The following is a 22,095-nucleotide window of genomic DNA, read 5'->3' as shown; positions in this document are numbered from 1 at the left end:
GGTAAAGACAGCTCTTCCAGGAATCCGAGGAGCGCTCTTATTAGCTTAGTTATTGGCATTTTCCACCTCACAGGAGAAACGTGGTGATAAAGGTGGCACCTTTCACCCTTCCGTCTTTACAACAGAATAACTCACAATGGAAGGGCCATTCCTCGCTCCCAGGGGGCCCCTAAACCTCTTTTTAAAAATGAAGAGGAAAAAAAAAGAAAAACATTGAATGATGGAATGAACAAAACTGTGGTGGAAGCAAATGTAGGGCATTGTGTTGTTAAATAGTGTCATACAAAATGTGGAGGGCGGTTTCTAATGCTGGGGGTTGATACACGGGGGGGTTGTGTAATGTCAACAGAGTTAATCAGCCTTCTATATAGTGCAGCCTTCTTATTGTACCATCTAAATGAAGGGCTTACACTTTTACATTGCACAAAATATTATGAGTGCATTGGATTTGTGTCCTCATCTATGTTTATAATCTGACTGCCTGCCAGCCAGAGGGAAACACAACTGGAGCTTGGCTTGTCTGTGGTTGTTAGTGTGGGGACCTCCATCACAGAGGGAGTGGCCCATTAACAGAGGAAACACTGGCAACATTAGAGACCAGAGCAAGAGCTCTGAGAGGGCTTCTTTCAGAACAGATACACACTTCTTATCGCTGCATTCTTACAGCAGCCGTGGAAAGCCATAGTGTGTTTTTATGTTACTGTGTGTCACAATGATTCCCTCCCCCACACACGTGGAAAAAGTATGCAATTGTAATTTTTTTTGTAAAATTGTAATTTTAATAGAAAATGACTCAAGTAAAAGTCACCCAGCAAAATAATACTAGAATAAAAGTCTGAAAGTATTTGGTTTTAAATATACTTAAGTATCAAAAGTAGAAATAATTTCAAATTCCTTACATTAAGCAAACCAGACGGCACTATTTTCTCATTTTATTAATTTGGATAGCCAAGAGCACATTCCAACATAATTTACAAACGAAACATGTGTGTTCAGTGAGTCCGCCAGATCAGAGACAGTAGGGATGACCAGGGATGTTCTCTTGATAAATGGACCATTTTCCTGTCCTGCTAAGCATTAAAATGTACGAGTAGTTTTGGGTGTCAGAGTAAAAAGTACATTATTTTCCTTAGGAATGTATTGAAGTAAAGTACAGACACCCAAAAATCTTAAGTAGTACTTTAAAGTTAATTGTATTTAAGTACTTTACACCACACACACACACACACACACACACACACACACACACACACACACACACACACACACACACACACACACACACACACACACACACACACACACAGGGGGAAAAGATTGCACAATAGCTGACTAATAAGCATATAATTGATTCTCCAGGGTGAATTATCCACGACAATAATACACACAGACGCGAAGTTTCCAGCTCGAATAGAGATTTGACCTCCCTGAAAAAAAAAGTTCCAAAGCCACCAGCAAAACTATGACAGTATGAGAGTGAAGCGTTTACGTGTCACGAATACCACCGAAGGTGGCTCCCCTTCTTGTTCGGGTGGCGCTCGGCGGTCGTCGTCGCCGGTCTACTAGCTGCCACCGATCCTTTGTTCTGTGTTCGTTTGGTTTTGTCTAATTGGTTTCACCTGTTCATTGTTTGGTCGTTAGGGTGGGGTTATTTAAGTTTGTTTAGCCCGCTTCTGTTTGTGCGGGCTTGTTCTTCTGTATTTGTGAGAGGTGTTAGTGTTTTGTTGGGTTTTCTCGCTGTCCTGGTATTTTACCTAAGGGTACTATTTTGTTTTTATAGTTACGCCTGTGTTGGGTTAATACTATTTTGTTCCTTTGATTTTGGACATTAAAGCGTGTTTTTTCCTGCATCCTTTGCTCTCTGCGCCTGACTCCACACCCATTCACTCATTGAGCGTTACATTACGCTGCAGTAAATATCTAGCACAAGACAATGCCATCAACAGAAGTGCATGACACATTACACAGAAACACATTCTGTGGACACTAACATTCAAACAAAATCCTGATTACCGAACATACCGACTACACTGGTCACGCACGTTGATTTTGTCTATCCCCACCAGACGCGATCATCACACGCAGGTTAAACTATCAAAACCAACTGTGAAACAACTATACTAATTTGGGAGCAAGTCGAAACACACATTTAGCTAGCTTGCTGTTGCTAGGAGATGAACATTGGGTTGTTCTTCTACTTGACATTCATATGGTCCTTTTTTTATCTGGTTCTTTGTAGAATGTTGACCCAGAGTCATACAAAATGTTGTGTTGATCTACTCCGACGATTAATCCACAGATAAAAAGAGAAACCTAGTTAGTTATATTTAATTATTCTCACCTCGTTGGTCTTTCAAGTATCCACGTGGGTCTGTATCTTCCTGATATCCAATAGAGGACTTGCAGAACGGCTCAAACAGAACCCAGTTATATTTTAGCGCCTGGCTACGCAGACGCTCGTTGACGCAGACGAGCGAATGGCTGAAATAACTTAACAACATTTATTTTGCAACGTTCCCGCACCCAACATTTGCGCGTGAGGCCGCCATGGTGTGTCACATGGACCCCAGGGTCACAGAGCTCACACAGGTAGCATGCCAAATGGCACCCTATTCCCTACATAGTGCACTACAAGGCCCATAGGGCTCTGGTCAAAAGTAGTGCACTACATAGGGAATAGGGTGCCTTGTTGGACACAGAACAGCCTACCCACTGGACACACACACGGTTGAATCAACGTTGTTTCCACATCATTTCAATGAAATTACGTTGAACCAACGTGGAATAGACATTGAATTGATGTCTGTGCCCAGTGGGCAGCTGCCTCCCATCAGAGACCAGGATGTTATAGCCTCCCATGATTCCCTGTGATGAGATCCTGATGGTTGTATAGTGCTCATTCCCGGGTTACTGATAATCCTGAGAGTGAATTGTTGTACATGTAACCGGCTAAGTACAGGGGGCATGGTGCAGGATAGAATCTCCTCCTGAAGCACCCAGGACATTTGGACCAGAACATAGAGTGATGTCCTTGTCTGAGGCATTAGCATGGAACAAACCAAATACTGTCTAATGTGGCTTTGCCTATCGGGGAGAAATGCCTATGCATACTGTACAATTATCTGGTATTTACTGTGCTTTAGGTTTTAGGCACTCCTGCTCTCATTCCTTCAGGTTGGCAGAGGACGGATGCCTGTAGGCCTGAAGACGAGGAGGAGAGGAGGCAGCTGGGATGGATAATATTGTCAGACGGATTAAACAGGCTCTGATAGGCTTTGTTCAACTTGTACAAGACATTTAATTCCACACAGAGCAACAACACTGGCCTATGGTACAACACACCCAGATAAATAAAGAGACATATTACAATAGAGGGCATCTGAAGTATTCTTAAAAAATACAGAACATAGTGTCCCTACCAGAGCACAATGCTAGTTCACTCCGGTTGTTAAACCAACACTACACAGCATTCGGTAGGCAAACTCAGCTAATTAACAGCAAGTGGTTGGGTAATGATGGTGGTGGCTAAATGGCCTACTAACCACCATAGAGACAGAGACCTGGACGGTTAGGCAGAGCTGAGCCACCTCTTCATAAATCACCCGTCCAACACTGTACCAGGGCCTAATCCCAGCGCACTGAGCAGCAGCTCTGTTTACATACAACAAATGATGATGGGAGACACAGAGACGGAGGCCATGGGCCCACCCTCAGGCAGTCAGACAGGCAAGCAGGCATACGTGATGGGCTGATAGGGGTGTTGATAAGGCTGCAGGTTAAGGCTCACTGTCTCATCATGTACTTCCTGAACGTGAGGCCTGTTAATTACTCACTGTTTGTGCAGTCAGGGAAGGAACTAGGCTAATGCAGTAACACAACAAGGACACGAGGGCTTGGCAGGACACTTTGACCTGTGACGCTGCAATACAATATAAACAATATATTTTGACAGGGTGACGAGATTTGTTAACACAAAAATCAGTTATATTCATAGTGCCAATCATGAGATTTCAAAATCAAGCAAAGTCACACAATTTCAGAGACGAATCAACCCTTCGACGACCCAAGAAATTACTACATTTATCAAGGTTAAAATGTAAAAACAAAGTAATATATATATATATATATATATATATATATATATATATATATATATATAATAAAAATAATAAGGCTTTTTCAAATGATTAAAGTTACAGACTATTTAGTCCCATAGAACTAAAGACTGGATTCTCCCCCCACCCCTTTCCAGCATCTCCATTCCTCCCCACAGAGTATTTGTACATGTCCTCTCTCTTCACACCAAAAAAAGCCACGCATTTGCAATATCTCCCCCCAACACACTGGTATCACGGGCCCCGGATCTAGTACGGCGCACCCCAAACAGCCATTTCAAGAAGCCACAGTCTTAAACAAACACTGTCCTCCCTCCATTTCATAAATTCTTTAAACTCTGGGGTTTCTCTTAATTATTAATGCTACGAGAGTATCCAACGCCCGCATTGCAGCATTCTCTTTTAAAGAGCACTGCCTAAAATAGCGTCTTTTCCCCACAACATAGGAGAGAAAAAATACAAATCCGTCCTCTTTGCATGCAATTATTTTGTTCCCAAACACACTCTCCTCTGTTTTTAACAGAGCCCTTGCTTTCTCTTCCATCCTTAACTACAAATGAAGGCAGAGTCACAGCCTCTATGAAAAATTGAGGCCCCTTCTTCTCCAGGATGAAATAATGGGCTGGCTGACTGAGGCTGTCTGGCTGAGTGAAGTTGGCTGGCTGGCTGACTGACTGACTGAGGCTGGCTGAGTGAAGCTGGCTGGTTGAGTGAGGCTGGCTTTCACAGCTGATTAAATGTACTTTGAAGGTGTCAGGAAACACAGGCCATGAAAGACGCAGGTTCTCTACTGTTTTGACATCTTCATAAGAGTTCTAGGGATGGAAGCTTGGCTTATAAAGTCCCAGTGGCTCCTCACAGTGCTTCCCATGACTATGCATAGCAACTACCATACTGCTCTGTTCCATCTACTAACTGTACAGACAAGTCAGCACAGGGATGCTAGAAGGGGATCAGGCTAACTGCTTTGATAGCTCCCTGCTCCTCTTTAAGTAGAGCATATTTTTAGGATAGGCTTCAGCTTCATACTGTACTGGCCGTCTGCTATGCTAACACACCCTTGTGCTGTACACAGTGAGGGATCATTGGACCTCTGTTTACAAAACAAGGACCTTATGTCTACACAGGAAGCACAACATTTCAGGAAGCACTCTATTGAGGACCTCAAACTAAGGGCCCTATTCAAGCAATAGTTCCAGAGCAATAATAGGGTTCTTTGTGGACCACTTCTTACCGGTGAAGAAGTTCTTGGCCCGGAGGTAGCTGACACTAAGGCGGAGGATGGAGAGTTTGTCCAGGCTGGTGGTGACCTCCTCAGGGAAGGGGAGGAGGCTGGCCAGCCTCTCCAGCTCTCCATTCAGACGGTCCCGGTGGCGCTTCGAGGGGTTCGACTTGGCCCCTTCTGATTGTGGCGGTTTTACGCTGCAAGGAGAGAAGAGATCATTATTTTTAACTTGACATTTTTACATAAAACTCAAAGGTCTTCGGGTTGATTATAGTTCTCATTCATTATTAGCATTATTAATACAAAAGTATAATTTGTAATGATACCTGTAATATAGGTAAATTAATCATTAATAAAATACTTCAACAAGTAGAGTACAATTGAAACGATTAAAACAGCCAAAAAATAAATGCTAAATTTAAAACCTGATTTGTGTCATGTGAATAACACCATGTTTTTTATTTTATTTTAAATTGTAAATATGTTTTGAGTCATAATTTATAGAACTCCTTCAACAATTCACTCATGAGTTAACAAATCATGCCAATAAATGCCCCAGAGCACTGAATGCACTTCTGGCATTATGTCATAAACATACACATTCTCCACTGACAACATACATACTGTTGGTTTAACAAAGATATATTTATGTAAACACATGTTAGGTACATTTTCACTAGTGAATTAGTAAATTATAAAATAGGCTTATTTCAAAATAATAATACACAGGCTAAAAATGAAAATGTAATAATAATACTATAATTATTACATAATAATACTTCAAAGCCGTTTGTTTTGAACATTTGAATGGTTTTACATCCGTCCAGTGTCCTTTCAGCAAGTGCAAGGTGATTGCGCTCAAATATCAGAAAGTGTTGGCCTTATGCACCTGCGACCCACCAAACATTGGACATAGTCCCAGCCATTTGTTTAATTCAAAAATGTCTGTTACACAGTCAATAAAAGGGCGTGTTGACTAACCTAAAATGGCGCAGCATATTTGCGGCTATGTGGTAGAATTGCATTATCAACCAATTGGATGTATAAACATGATTTCAAAATGCAAATGTTTACGTTGGTTTAAATTGAACAAAAATAATGAAACGACGTTAACAGTAAATTCTGGCTTCACGTGATAACGAAATAACAAACACAGCAACTATTTTTGACGACAAGTGCAACTTTGGAGCGCACGCAACTTACTGCGAAATAATTTTTTAAAACACGATCACACAATAGTTGTACTATTGATTTAAGGTAGCCTATATATATATATATATATATATATATATATATATATATATATATATATTATTTCACAAATTAATAATCTTATAGTCAAATAAACTGTTTTACAAACAGGGCGCGAAGGAACTAGTTCATCCACAGATGGGTAACTTCAGTCCTCCGGGGCCGGAGTGGTGTCACACTTTTTCTCCATCCCTAGCAAACACTGCTGATTAAACTAATTGCATACTAGACTGCATATCATGATTAGTTGATTTTTGAAAGTCAGGTGTATTAGCCTGGCTGGGGCAAGTGTGATACCAATCAGGCCCCTGACGATTGGAGGTGTCCCACCTGAATATGTGTCCTATCGTGTGTCATCGACATTATCAATTTAATTCAGGTGAAATATGCTATTTAAATTTGCACAAATATAAGATGAGTGGTTGAGCGATAAAAGGGGCGAGCTGGTATGGATGCAGGGCTTTGAACATTTGGCTATTTCTGTTTGCGAAAAGGCCTTTCAATTCATGTAAATAAACTGTACTTACGCTCTCTGGACTGGTTTTCTCCTTTTACGTCCAGCATACATGATATGGCTTTTTTGCAAGTCCGATGAATCTCCCCAAAAATATTGGTGAAGGCTACAGTTCCCTTCGAGCTACATAGGCTACAGTCGACAGTTAAACTAATCCATCAGATGAAACACGTAAACACATTAGCGAGAGGACAACGACAAAAACAACAAATAGTCGCACTTTTAGTTTATTTTATCCTTCAGCTGTGCGCAGATCCAGAGATGGGTTAAGAAATATAATTTATATAAATGAATGGCATTGTTGCGTACTCAGAATATCATCCGTTGAAATGCATACAATTTGCAATACTGTTTACAGTCCATCGAGATGCTAAATTAGTCTGCAAAACAATGCTTCAACCCAATATAAAACCCAAGTAATTAATCTCATCGTCTAGCGGAATGGTGGTCTAGATGTGTAGTGCCGGTGCGCTTTGCAAACCGCAAACCGCAATCCCCTTCCATGGTAGCTTGCACCTTTCAAATTCTTCCCAGGCTATTTTTTCATATTTTACCCTGAGAATAATGTGACAAACGTTTGGACAATTATTGTATCTACTGTATTAGTCCTATGCTTAACGTCCTCTTTTCCCAATTATCTCGTCAAATTCGGCCACGCGCATCTCCCTGCTTGAGTCCAGATTTGGGCGGGCACGCGCACCAGAGGTCAACGGGGAACCGAAAATCTCCTGGAAACACATGGGAGCGCGGCAATGTTTGCGAGTTCCCGAGCGGCCCGTTTCGTCCAATCAGAGTGGAAATGAGAGCGGTTTCTGTTGAGCCTTGTGTCCTCTGCTGTATGTGGGTCAGAGGTTAGAATTTTAAATAATGAAACCATTCTGTTCTAAATTAATGGTTTAGCATACCCTGGTGTTGAAATGAGTTTTTAATAGTTTTTTTCGGCCATACACGTTTGTGCTCTATAGCCTACATTTGATTAGGAGGGCTACCAGGACCCCTCTTTAACGCTGCAGCTACTCTCTGTTTATTATCTACGCATAGTCACTTTAACTCTGCCTACTTGTACATAATGCTATTGTTATTTTACTGCTGCTGTTTAATTATTTGTTACTTTAATTTTTAATTTTATTTTTTTACTTAAAAAAACTATTTTTCTTAACTTCTTTAAGCGTTGTTGGTTAAGGGGATTGTAAGTAAGCGTTTCACTGTAAAGTCTACTACACCCGTTGTATTCCGCGCATGTGACAAATACAATTAGAATAGGCTACGGAAATGGATACAGACCTGCTGATACATGACAAAACCTAAACATAGGCCTACCTCTTTGCATATATATATATATATATATATATATATATATATATATATATATATATATATTATTTACAAGGCTGCAATCATGGGACACACACAGTATGGATAAATGATCAGTAGTCGACAGGATATAAATAGCACTCCCACAGCAATTTTCCATAATTCTGGTGTATAATATACTAACAAAAAAAACTATAAAAATGTCTATCAAGTCATTGTGATCGTATAGTTGATTTAACAATTTCTAATAATGAATCATTTACTAGTAATAAAAATATAATTGTTTCCATGTGTAATCTCATATTTACAACATCAGAATATACTATCACCCATTTTAGTATTCAAAATATATCGAATTAACCTGAAAAATTACTCAATGTCACACTCTTGTGGCAAATAAATATAATACATCTACAACGCACCGCATATTTAAACTAGGCTAATGCGCTGGTTTGTGCTCATGAGATTAAAAAACATATACTTTATACATTTGTCATAAATTACCTGCAATGACGGGACACACACACACAGTATGGATGAATGATCAGTACTCGACAGGACATAAATAGCACTTCTAAAGAAGATGCATTTTTCAGTTAGCTAACTGTTACCAACTTCAAAGAGAGAACTTTAGCTAACATAAAACCCACATGAAAAACTGAGATTCGGCAAACCCAGACGCTAAACCAACAACGGTAGTTACTAATAACATAAGCTGATAATGCACAATGTAAAATGTGGATTTTATGATGTAATGTCCACTTTATACATTTCTATCCTGGGACCATTCCATTTTCAACTCACCCACAGCATTTCTCCATAAATCTACTGCGGATTACCCAAAATCCCATACCTTTATCACTGAGTGTATTAGACAATGTAAACACATGAATCTACCAGGAGGTGGCATAATATCTGTTTTATGCAGGAATTTAACAGTTTATTTACACCGTTACATATATTCATGATTCATCTGATTACTATTCTATTTTTCTATTGTACACGTTTGTAATAATTTGCCAGGAACTGTGTCCGAATAGGCCCTTTTAAAACACTGTTACTGCTGAAAGTCAGTTGACTCTCACAATATAAACAAAACATATGGCTCAAGTGAATGCTCTCACACAGTAGACAAAGGGAAATGTATACAACTATGATAATGCATACATGAAGTCGTGTGACAGTTGAGCCCACAGGGCTCTATATCCTATGCTGGGAGGGAGCAGGGCCTATATCCTATGCTGGGAGGGAGCAGGGCCTATATCCAGTGGTGGAAAAAGTACCCAATTGTCATACTTGAGTAAAAGTATAGGTACCTTAATAGAAAGTTATTAAAGTAAAAGTGAAAGTCACCCAGTAAAATAGTGCTTGAGTAAAAGTCTACAAGTATTTGGCTTTAAATATGCTGAAGTATCAAAAGTAGAAGTAAAAGTATAAATAATTTAAAATTGCTTATGTTAAGCAAAGCAGACGGCACCATTTTCTTGTTTTTAAAATGTATGGATAGCCCAGGGTACACTCCAACACTCAGACATGACTTACAAAGGATGCATTTGTTTTTAGTGAGTCCGCTAGGCCAGAGGCACATGTTCTCTTGATAAGTGAGTGAATTTGACAATTTTCCTGCCCTGCTAAGCATTCAAAATGTAACAAGTATTTTTGGTTGTCAGGGAAATTGTATAGGGTAAAAAGTATAATATTTTCTATAGGAATGTAGTGAAGTAAAAGTAAAAGTTGTCAAAAATGTGAATAGTTAAGTTCAAATACCTTAAAAAACTACTTAAGTAGTACTTTAAAGTATTTTTACGTAAGCACTTTACACCACTGCCTATATCCTGTGTTATGTGAAGAAGACAGAGACATATAGGATCATGTATGTGGGGGGGGGGGGGGGGGGGTCTGTTTTGTAACAATACCCTCTCTCTAAATTCAATTGAATGGCTTTATTGGCATGGGAAACGTGTTAAAATTACCAATACAAGTGATGTATATATTAAACAAAAGTGAAATAAACTCTTTCTAAATTACATTTTTCAATTTAAGGGTCTTTATTGGCATGGGAAACATATGTTTACATTGCCAAAGCAGGTGAAATAGATAATAAACAATATCTCTCGCTCTCTGTGATTAATGACTGAGTAGTAACTAATAGTCAGAGCCTGCACCGGGACTGTAATGTGAGTGGTACCTACGGGCCGGGCCGGATAGCCCTGGTTGGTATGGTATGATTGACATTGGCTGTGTGCCAACCTGTGGCTGCAGTGCCATGGAAATCTCATCAAAACCGGCTATCTCTGTTTCTTATGTCTCTGCCACAGCACAGAAGCCCTTATCCCTTCATTATAAAACCATACCTGCACTAATTCACTGATTGATGATAGAAGTCCTTTCGCTGTAAATTCAACTCACGCAGATCCATAAAGAGGGGTTTTGGATAGGCAGTGTGGGGTGATATTTGTTTACATAGGTAATTGAGATTATATTATTCAGTCAGCAGTAAAAAAAAAATATGTGCCCTCCAGTGTCCAACAGAAGTATTGCACTTTAATAATGACCAAGTAACACATTAGTAAGTTATTAGAAATCTTTTTTATATGAGAATTAATTTTACAATTGAGAATATAAGGTAACAAACATAAGCTGGTAAATATCACTACATTGCATCCGCTATACTTGCCTAAATACAAGTGAACTACACTAAATTAAATATTTATGTGGAGACAAATATTTCCAAGGAGAACAAATGTCTAACAGATGTTTTAAGGCCACGAGACATAATAACAACATGAAATAACCAAACATACGACAAACAAATGCAAAAAACTGAAATATTCATAATATATTGATGCTGAACTCTGCCACTGCCTGATGTCGGAGACCGTTGAAGAGTAAGCTTAACGAATAGATATACAGCAGGGTGTGGATTAGGGTGGCAAAATTCTGGGAACTTTCAATAAATTCCCAGGTTTTTCCCTGAAATCCCAGTTGGAGGATTCCCGGAATCAGGAAGGAATAAGCAGGAAATCTGGAATCCTCCAACCACAATTTCTGGAAAACCAGGAAATGTATTGAAAGTTCCTGGAGTTTTGCAACCCTAGAGGTGATATATAATGTATACCCTTCCCTTTCTTTCATATCAACTTTGATACAAGGAACTTTATCAACATTTCAAGGCAGGCGCTTTGAAAACTTGCCACCCATTATATTATAAATCAGCTCGGTGAAGCAAAACGCATGAGAAAAGTTGCTAAATATAATTCAAAAGCAAAGCTAAATGTGAATAAACCCAATACATATAACAGCTCCCTTTGCTATGTGTAACTTCCTCTGCCTTATTGAGCTGAGAGAACTGAATCAGTGAGAGCAGTTTGGCAGGAGAGGCCCTCTAGTTGGCCGGGTTTAGTTTCCGCCATATAGGGGAATATGGCGGAAACCTGCCTTGTCTTTTCATATGAGCAGAATGAGGAAATAGGTCAAGGGAAATAAAAGGTGGGCAGCCATATTGATTTAGCCTCAGATGCCTTTGAGGGAGGAGTCGGAGTGATGACGGGAGACTTCAGTGTCAGGGGGCTTTTACAACGGGAGGACCTGCCATGTTACTGTAAATCATCAACTGACATGGGACTAAATGGGAAGTTCCATTTGTCGAATATGCTGATCAACATGTGGACTCGTGGGAAGTTCTACTTCCAGTCCCATGTCTATAGTAACCATGGTTACTACACTAGACTTCTAGGACCTACAGTGCCTAGTGAAAGTCTGCACACTCCATCACATTAAAATGTTATCTAAAAATTGCATTACACACTTTTTCCTATTGATGTACACAACCTACGCCACGTTTTCAAATTGAAAAAATAAATATAGAAAATGTTCCTAATTAATTACAAATAAAACAAAGATGTCTTGATTGCGTATGTCTTCACATCACAGAGTTGGTAATTGGTGGAAGCACCTTTGCCAGCCATTAAAGCTGTGAATAAGATTCTACTACTCTTAGGGCAACATACTGCATATCCATTGTTTTTGTCAAAATTGCTCAAGCACAGTACATTGAGGTGGGAATCATTGATGCGCAGCAATATTCAAATCTTGTTTCTGATTTGAGCAGGTTTAAGTCAGGACTGAGACTGGACCATTCAGGACCACTCAAGACCTATTGGAAAGGCATACTGGTGTGTCTTTGGCATTTGACTTGTCATGGCAGAAATGTTAAAATCTATCCCAGGGTTAGGTATTCAGAAGACTGAGGCTGGTTTTCCTCTAGCTTTTTACCTGGGCTTTGCTCCTTTTATATTTATTTTGATCCTGACAAACTCCCCAGCCACTGCCATGACAAGCATACCCATAACATGATGCTGCCACCACAATACTTGAAAATACAGAGGATCAACGACATTACATTCACTCCACATTACTGGCCTGTATGATAAGGTGAAGAGAAGGAAGCCTGTGTTACAATATCCATTACAAATCATCCATTCTGGTTGCAACAAGGCTCTAAAGTAATACTGCAAGACAACACGGCAAATAAATCACTTTTTGGCCTAAATTAAAAAAACTACAGGCTTTTATCAAATCCAATATAAACCGTCTGTATTTTCAAGTATTGTGGTGGAAGCATCATGTTATGGGTATGCCTGTCACTAGTAGGGACTGAGGAGTTTGTCAGGATCAAAAGAAACATGAAAAGAGCAAAGCCTAGGTAAAAGGTTGAGGAAAACCCTGGAATAGAGTTTTATTTTCAGTGGCACAGTTACAAAAATGTTAATGCCAAAGACACCAGAATGGCTTGAGTGTACTTGAGTGTTTCTTAGCCTTGACTTAAATTTGCTTGACAATCAGAGACAAGGTTTGAATATGGCTGCCGATCAATGACTCCTGAACAAATTTACTGACCTTAAGCAATTTTGACATAAACAATGAAAATATGTTTCTCTAAAAGTTGGTATAATCTTATTCAAAATAATTCACAGCTGTAATGACTATCAAAGGTGCTTCCACCGGAGACTCCCAAGTGGTGCAGTGGTCTAAGGAACAGCATTGCAATGCTGAGGCGTCACTACAGCCTCGGTTTCGTTCCCAGGCTGTGCCACAGCCAGCCGTGACCGGGAGACCCATGAAGCAGCGCACAATTTGCCTAGCGTCATCCGGATTAGGGGAGGGTTTGGTCCAGTGTCGTCCGGGTTCGGGGAAGGTTTGGCCGGCTGGGATTTCCTTGTCTCATCGTGCTCTACCGACCTCCTTGTGGCAGGTCGGGCACCTGCAAGCTGACATCGGTCGTCAGTTGGACGGTGTTTCCTCCGACACATTGGTGCGGTTGGCTTCCGGGTTAAGCGAGCAGTGTGTCAAGAAGCAGTGCGGCCTGGCAGGGTCGTGTTTTGGAGGACGCATGGCTCTCAACCTTTACCTCTCCCGAGTCCATAGGGGAGTTGCAGCAATGAGACAAGATTCTAACTACACATTGGATACCATGGATTTGGGGAGAGAAAAATTACAACAAAAAGGGGTCTTCCATCAAGTATTAACCCGTCGGCTGCGAAGATCAAAACATCTTTGTTTCGTATTTCTTTTTTATACATTTTTCTTTCACTTTGAAAATGTGGAGTAGATTGTTTAGATCGGTAGGAAAAAAATCCCTTTTCAGATTTTAAGGTAGCAAAATGTGAAGACTGTGCAAGTGGTGTGTCGACTTTCACTAGCGACTGTACGTCTCCTGAGGCTCCTTAACATGCAGTACACCTTCCTCCACAGATGATATTATGAACGAAAAACTAAAGTAAAAAAATTACCACAAGTTAGCATATGGCTCAGTGAAGTTTAGATAAAACAAAGAAAACAACTATAAATGGATTGAATACTATTGATATAGCATTATCAACGTACTTTAACAGACTATTGTTAAATTGTAATGACATTTGGATACCAATAGCATTACAAGGAGTACAATCTGAAAGCACATCATTTGGTTTTTGATAGCCTACTCTGCAACCAATGCAGACATTTCAATGAAATAAGTTGCTTTTTCCTCAGAAATTCTATTTGTACACTGCTTCATTCATTCTTCAGAATAAGCAAACACAAACAGGAACACACCCCGTGTGCACACAGTCATATTCATCACAGCCATAACACACTCACATAATAAAAACAATAATATTTTTATAATAATATAGAGGCCATTTCTGTATTTACACTTCATTAGGGTTGCAGGAACATTCAATAAATTCCCTGGTTTTCCCTGGTTGGAGGATTCTGGATTTCCTGCTTATTCCCTGATTCCTGATTCAAGGAATTCTCCAACTGGGATTTTGTAAAAATTAGGAAATGTATCTAAAGTTCACAGAATTTTGCAACCCTACACTCCATATATAAATTGAGGATGCTATGCCTTTATTTTTAATCTCTGAGTACAATATCAGTTTTTTGTTTGTTTCTCCACGAGTGAAAACTTGAATGGTGTCCTGTCACCATCCAACTATAATGTAAGAAGAAACAAACGTAAAAAGAAATGAATATGGCCTGCTTCATTAATATATTATAAATCATTTTGGGAATTGGGCATGACCCTAAAAAGCCATTATAACACAAGCCAAATTCACCGGTGAGGATTCAAACTTCATTCATATCATTGAAGTTGTGACAGATACTGTTTTTCCACAGTAATAAAACCAAAGACAAGGCAACAACAAACAAAAACAGAAGACAACCCAACAAAAAAAGAAAGAAAACCAGTTCCATGTAAAGTTGCTGCTTTTTTGTTCCATTGCTGACAGAAGTGACAAGTGCTTAATCAAAAGAGTCCTTGTATTTCCTGTAAACACTGATATGCGGAGATGAATGGTGTGTCTGACTAGGGGATGGCTTGTCATCACGACACCCTCCCTGAGGCAGCTCTTAAGGCAGTGTGTTATCTTTGAATGTGTACGGATGGATGGATGGATGAACAGATCCATGGATGGCTTCCTCCTCTTTTTGTCCATAATGTTTACAGAGTAACGTGTGACTCGTGTTTAGAAGTCGCAATAGTTGGTTTGGTTGTGGTCTGTAAAGCACATGGTTCCATTGACAAGTGGGGCTGAGCAGAATGTTCCATTGACAAGTGGGGCTGAGGAGAATGTTCCATTGACAAGTGGGGATGAGGAGAATGTTCCATTGACAAGTGGGGATGAGGAGAATGTTCCATTGACAAGTGGGGATGAGGAGAATGTTCCATTGACAAGTGGGGATGAGGAGAATGTTCCATTGCTGTCTACTACACAGAGGCTTGGGATCTGTTGGGGGAAAAGTATGACAAATAGACCCTGGCTTGTTTCATAAAGTAACAATTAATAATATCAATAAATTACTTCATAATTAGTTAGGGCCCTGAGTTTTCCTAACCACGTGACTTGACCAGTAGAACCAGGTTATGTGGTAAGGAAAAAGTCAGTGCTCCATCCACAACAGAGAGAGGGGACATAGTTACCTGTGTCTGTCCGACTCTGTTGCGTCCAGAAAGGTACTGCTGCATGGCCAGTAGGCTCTCGGGGGTGGTGATGTTGGCCACAAGCGGGCGAGCCGGGAAGCTGATTCCGGTGTTGTCCTGGATGATGGCTGACGTGTCCACCACCGGCTCACTGGGGCCCCACTGCAAGTAGCTCTGGTCCTGGGGGTCCACCATCCTCCTCTGGCATACAGACAAGGGGGGAGGCAGAATGGTGCCATCCACGTGGCTGTTTCTGTTGGGGAGGGGGGGTGAGACGTTCTCAAACATACAGCTGCTGGATGGAGCAGGCTGGCCGTTGGCCAATCGCCTCTGCTGGGGTTGGTGGTACAATCCGTTGGTGTTCTGTGGCCAAAGGCCTGTGAGAGGGACTCTTTGGGTCTCTGTGGCTTGACTGTGACAGTCTGGGATTAATTGGTGTCCATTTTTCATTGTGCTGGCGGGTGGTGGTAGCTGATGCTGCTGGTTCTGGGGCCACTGCTGCACTTTCTGGGTTTTTAGTGACTGAAATGGTGCACTGCAGGCAATCTGGGGTGAAACAAAGCCATTACTGGGAATCAAAGATGCCCAAGCATCCACCAGAATAGGTGGTAGATGGTTGGACTGTGGAACAGAGATCTCCTCTGGTCTGTTTGGTTCCATTGCAGCTGGCAAGCCATTATGAGGGAAACACTGTGGAGGTGGCTGGTTAGATTGGACCTGGCCAGCGATGATCTGAGGGCTTCCCATGTGGTTGTTTGGTGCTTGAGCACAGGATCCAGCCATGCTAGTGCTTAACGTGACAGACTCATTCTGGCCTGAGCTATGTGGGTTACTGAGCTCGGGGAGCTCCAGAGAGGGGGTGAAGATGTCGTTGAGCTGTAGCTGCTGCAGGATGGGGATATTCAGGCCCGTCTGAGGAATCTGGGGGCCGAAGTGGGAGAGCCTCTGGGTGCTCTTGAACACCTGCTGTGGTCCTGCCTGGTTCTGTCCTCCCTGGTTCTGTCCTGCCTGGTTCTGTCCTGCCAAACCAACTACTCTGTTGCCTGTTACCTGACTGTGGCTGATACCATTTAGATCGTTCCCTGGGGAGCCATTTTGGACAAAGCTGAATTTGTCAAGCAACCCGGGCTTGCACTGTCCGGCACCTGTAGGGCTGACCACTCCTGTGAATGGTCCACCCTGGTTGTTGTTGTCGAGCACCCCTGTGAACAGGTTAGGGTCGTTGTTGACCATGGTAGAGCAGTTGGGCTGGTTACCGCTCCCCTCGCTGCTCTCCTTGAACAAGGCTTCCTCCACGTAAGAGAAGATGTCGTTGGTCATGATGTCATCCAGCTCTAGGGAGGTGTCCCCGCTCCCGGTCCCATTGGAGTTCTGGCTCAGCCTGAGGAGGGTGTTCTCCCACTCCATCAGCTCCGCCGTACCCACGTCCATCCCCTGCAGAGCCGCACACAGGTCCCCATCCTGCGCCATCTTCTCCAGGGCATCGATCATGGCTACCAACGCCCCCTCGTGCTTGACCTCCCTGGGGCTATCACCATCATCAACCCCGTCGGGCCCCTGGGGCTCCACGCTACTCTGCCAGGAGTTACAGGCCACGTTGGTGAGCGCTCGGCTGTCCATGAACACCTGGTCTATGGGTAGCTGAGGCTCCTGGGGCTGGGTGTAGACGGATTCGTCCTGCTTTAGTAAAGAGCCCAGTAGAGACTGGGGGTCCAGAGACTCCACCTTGCAGATTTTTGGGGGGTTGGTTTGGAACTCCGTGGCATCCAGAGTGGGGCCGGTCTCGTACAGCAGGGCCTCCCCGGTGGTGAAGCTGAAGGGCAGCTGCATCTTCCTCTGGCGTAGATTCTCCTCTCCCTCAGAATTACTAAAGGGATACAGAGAGAGAAAATCATATGAATGAATGATACAATCATATATTTTGAGACGCAATGAAATGACAGTCAATGATGATGCAGACAGATTGTACATTCAGATATGAATTACTCACAGTAAAGCTCTCTGGCGTGCGATGATGAAGTCAGGTCTTCCTCCTTTGTAGACAAGCCTGGCATTGGCCTGGACCCAGACCCAGCACCCAGTCTTCTGCAGCAGTCTGAACGTGGTCAGACCACTCTCTCCTGTCTTAATCACTGAGGGGAAAATATTCATATTATTAGATAATCATACAAAAAATAATGATCAAACAAATAATTGCTAAATAGTTATTATGAACCCATTGTAAACATACTTCTGACATGGCTATCTGCACAGTACATCATATCAGCTGCGTGGATGAACTGATACCCAGAGCCTCTCATACACAACTCAATCTCTGAGTATCCCAGGACAACCTTCCCCCTGTAGAGAGACAGGCCACACCATGTTAGCGTTAGTGGAAAGTACAGCACATTACACATCATGTTCACTTGTGAAGTCATCCCTCAAACATGTTGAATAGAAAAGTGAAATAAAAACAGTTCCATTTTGATCAAGTCCTACATTTGATCAAGGCACTTAGATTAAATGGTAGCATATTTCCTTCCTAAATGTAAGCCTGACAACAATTTTTTTTGGACCCAATGAGAATTAGTTTCAGGCCTTTAGAGTCACCTGGCATCGACACCCGTGGGGGTGAAGTCAAGCTTGTGTTTGGTCTGGAAGAAGATCGTCTTGTTTCTGATCTCCAATATGGACGGGGTGTGGACAGGGGTGGCGATGGTGAACAGGCCCAACCTGGGCTGGCTGTGCGTCCCGTCATCCCCCAGCATGCTCTGGCAATGGAGGAACTTCAAACGCCCCTGGAAGTTCAGAGCCTGGATATGAGAACAAAGGTATGTTAGACTCTTAAACTTAGCTAGTGATTGATCTGAAATGTAGCTAGTGATAGTGATTGATCTCAAACTTAGCAAGTGATTGATCTGAAACGTGCCTAGTGACTGATTGTATAAAAAGTTTTGCCAAACTTTGCCAAGATCCACCACTCACATCGTACTGTCAAATTAATCAACAGTGCTGGTATGTGTTCATTTGACACAATACAGTGTATGAAGTACTTTCTGGTGACAATACAAAGTGGATGTTTTCTCTACAGCCCTATAGATGAGAGACTCACCAGGAAGCTGAGAGACTCACCAGGAAGCTGAGAGACTCACCAGGAAGCTGAGAGACTCACCAGGAAGCCAGAGGAGTTGTCCAGGAGGCAGCGGAACCGACACACGAAGTTCCTCTCCAGGAAGGAGGAGTTCTCTGGTGGGAGCTGCTCAGGGTTATAGGTCACGATGTTCCTGGTGATGTCACTGCTGCTCGCCATGCCTGAACATAGAAATGTGGTGAAAGATCGTAAAATGAGAGCTTATCATCAAAAAACATGGGCCAAATCATAAATTGAAATAAACACACCTAGCTCGAGCATGCTCCCATTGACATCAATCGATGACTTCCACTAAAATCCACTGAAAAAAAATGACCCAAACTGTCCACAACCCCTTCCCTCGAGGTCACTCACCATCTCCTCCCTGCTCTGGGTCAAAGGGCTTGGGGTTGAGGGCAAAGTGAAGCTGTCGTCTGAACGTGGCTCTGTCGTCTGTGTGGATCAGCTCAAACACACTCTGGTGGACCACGTCTGACTACAGACAGACAAAGAGACAGGGCAAACCAAAGTTAAATCTAGTTTATGACTATGGCTGTAGCCTCCATTGTTATTGTAGAGGCATGATAATAATGGTGTCTACAAGCCGTATCAGGGCTTCTTAATGACATGGGTACTTCACTTGTAGCCTCCATTGTTATTGTAGAGGCATAATAATAATGGTGTCTACAAGCTGTATCAGGGCTTCTTAATGACATGGGTACTTCACTTGTAGTCTTCACTGGAATGGACAACTAATAGGACAACTAATAGAACAACTAATAGGACAACTAATAGGACAACTAATAGAGCAACTAATAGGACTTTAGTAGGACTTGCAACTGTGTTGCCCACCCCTGAAAAACTATAACGACAATGTAATGGACCGGAGCTTATGAAGTCTTACAAAAGCATGTGTGTGACTAAGCAAACAAACCCTGAAGCCACAAGTCTGAAGTGGGCCCTGGACACTGTTTGTTCCTGGTTTCATGTGATTCACTTGTTACTTAGAAGTTTCTCTCAGAACAAAAGGAACTATGAGGTTTGTGGTCAAAGCCAAAGCGGACTCTTGGAAGTTGGGACCCGACAGAGTAACATCACATTGCCACATAGCCCATCAGTCAGACGGCACTCATACATTTTGCCTCGGTCAAACTGTATTAACTGAAACAAATGAGCGAACCATAACCCTAACTATAATCTAACAACTATAAACACTGTTTGCCTTGTGATTTATGGCCTAAGTGGGAAACACAGTAAGCTCTGGGTGTGTCTGTTGTGCTGATCACCCGGTGGAGACAGTCCATGAGTGACAACTCATAAAGGGTCAAAGTAAACTACAAAGCAGGGTATGAAAGACACATAGTTACCTGTTAGCACTGAAAATACCCTATAGTGTATAACTGTAATGAAGGGGACAACCCCAGAATTATATGACGTCCAACTGGCATGATGACTCCTTGCTGTCCCCAGTCCACCTGGCCGTGCTGCTGCTCCAGTTTAAACTATTCTGCCTGCGTCTATGGAACCCTGACCTGTTTACCGGACGTGCTACCTGTCCCAGACCTGCTGTTTTCAACTCACAGATGTGATGTTGTGTTATGTTACAGATGTGATGTAATGTTGTGTTATGTTACAGATGTTATGTTACAGATGTGATGTTGTGTTATGTTACAGATGTGATGTTACGTTATGTTACAGATGTGATGTTGTGTTATGTTACAGATGTTATGTTACAGATGTGATGTTGTGTTATGTTACAGATGTGATGTTACGTTATGTTACAGATGTGATGTTGTGTTATGTTACAGATGTGATGTTATGTTACAGATGTGATGTGATGTTGTGTTATGTTACAGATGTGATGTTGTGTTATGTTACAGATGTGATGTTGTGTTACAGATGTGATGTTGTGTTATGTTACAGATGTTATGTTACAGATGTGATGTTGTGTTATGTTACAGATGTGATGTTACGTTATGTTACAGATGTGATGTTGTGTTATGTTACAGATGTGATGTTGTGTTATGTTACAGATGTTATGTTACAGATGTGATGTTGTGTTATGTTACAGATGTGATGTTACGTTATGTTACAGATGTGATGTTGTGTTATGTTACAGATGTGATGTTATGTTACAGATGTGATGTGATGTTGTGTTATGTTACAGATGTGATGTTGTGTTATGTTACAGATGTGATGTTGTGTTATGTTACAGATGTGATGTAATGTTGTGTTATGTTACAGATGTTATGTTACAGATGTGATGTGATGTGATGTTGTGTTATGTTACATATGTTATGTTACAGATGTGATGTGATGTTGTGTTATGTTACAGATGTGATGTTGTGTTATGTTACAGATGTGATGTAATGTTGTGTTATGTTACATATGTGATGTTGTTACAGTTGTGTTACAGATGTGATTTGATGTCCCATTTGGCTCAGTTGGTAGAGCATGGTGTTGGTGTTGGTAGAGCATGGTGTTGGTAGAGCATGGTGTTGGTAGAGCATGGTGTTGGAGTTGGTAGAGCATGGTGTTGGTAGAGCATGGTGTTGGAGTTGGTAGAGCATGGTGTTGGTAGAGCATGGTGTTGGAGTTGGTAGAGCATGGTGTTGGAGTTGGTAGAGCATGGTGTTGGAGTTGGTAGAGCATGGTGTTGGTAGAGCATGGTGTTGGAGTTGGTAGAGCATGGTGTTGGAGTTGGTAGAGCATGGTGTTGGAGTTGGTAGAGCATGGTGTTGGAGTTGGTAGAGCATGGTGTTGGAGTTGGTAGAGCATGGTGTTGGTGTTGGTAGAGCATGGTGTTGGTAGAGCATGGTGTTGGAGTTGGTAGAGCATGGTGTTGGAGTTGGTAGAGCATGGTGTTGGAGTTGGTAGAGCATGGTGTTGGAGTTGGTAGAGCATGGTGTTGGCAGAGCATGGTGTTGGAGTTGGTAGAGCATGGTGTTGGCAGAGCATGGTGTTGGCAGAACATGGTGTTGGAGTTGGTAGAGCATGGTGTTGGTAGAGCATGGTGTTGGAGTTGGTAGAGCATGGTGTTGGCAGAGCATGGTGTTGGCAGAACATGGTGTTGGAGTTGGTAGAGCATGGTGTTGG

General features: G+C 41.9%; 2 protein-coding genes across 5 annotated transcripts in view; both read right to left on the bottom strand.

Moving 5' to 3' along the window:
* LOC110502157 (aryl hydrocarbon receptor-like) overlaps nt 1–7,883 on the bottom strand; it is a 46,348-nt gene extending 38,465 nt beyond the window's left edge. The window contains exons 1-3 of one of the 2 annotated variants that reach the window (XM_036959349.1): nt 7,622–7,883; nt 7,119–7,576; nt 5,350–5,537 (exon numbers count right to left, since the gene is read on the bottom strand). In XM_036959349.1, coding sequence (XP_036815244.1) covers nt 5,350–5,537; nt 7,119–7,159 — 229 coding nt within the window. In that variant the 5' untranslated portion in view covers nt 7,160–7,576; nt 7,622–7,883. Of the gene's footprint in view, nt 1–5,349; nt 5,538–7,118 lie in introns of both variants that reach the window. The other variant, XM_036959348.1, reaches the window with a different exon arrangement.
* Nucleotides 7,884–10,989: 3,106 nt separating this feature from the next.
* The window catches only part of LOC110502156 (aryl hydrocarbon receptor), a 69,931-nt gene continuing 58,825 nt past the window's right edge, over nt 10,990–22,095 (bottom strand). Inside the window, exons 5-12 of one of the 3 annotated variants that reach the window (XM_036959347.1) lie at nt 19,375–19,495; nt 19,042–19,181; nt 18,480–18,682; nt 18,118–18,227; nt 17,878–18,019; nt 15,888–17,754; nt 15,659–15,693; nt 10,990–15,628 (exon numbers count right to left, since the gene is read on the bottom strand). In XM_036959347.1, the coding sequence (XP_036815242.1) occupies nt 15,433–15,628; nt 15,659–15,693; nt 15,888–17,754; nt 17,878–18,019; nt 18,118–18,227; nt 18,480–18,682; nt 19,042–19,181; nt 19,375–19,495 (2,814 nt within the window). In that variant the 3' untranslated portion in view covers nt 10,990–15,432. Of the gene's footprint in view, nt 15,694–15,887; nt 17,755–17,877; nt 18,020–18,117; nt 18,228–18,479; nt 18,683–19,041; nt 19,182–19,374; nt 19,496–22,095 lie in introns of all 3 variants that reach the window. The other 2 variants (XM_036959346.1, XM_036959345.1) reach the window with 2 other exon arrangements.

The sequence above is a fragment of the Oncorhynchus mykiss genome, chromosome 22 (genome assembly GCF_013265735.2).
Source record: "Oncorhynchus mykiss isolate Arlee chromosome 22, USDA_OmykA_1.1, whole genome shotgun sequence".
NCBI classification, from domain to species: domain Eukaryota; kingdom Metazoa; phylum Chordata; class Actinopteri; order Salmoniformes; family Salmonidae; genus Oncorhynchus; species Oncorhynchus mykiss.
The sequence above is the reverse complement of the archived record's forward strand: the minus strand, read 5'-3'. Positions and strand labels throughout refer to the sequence as shown.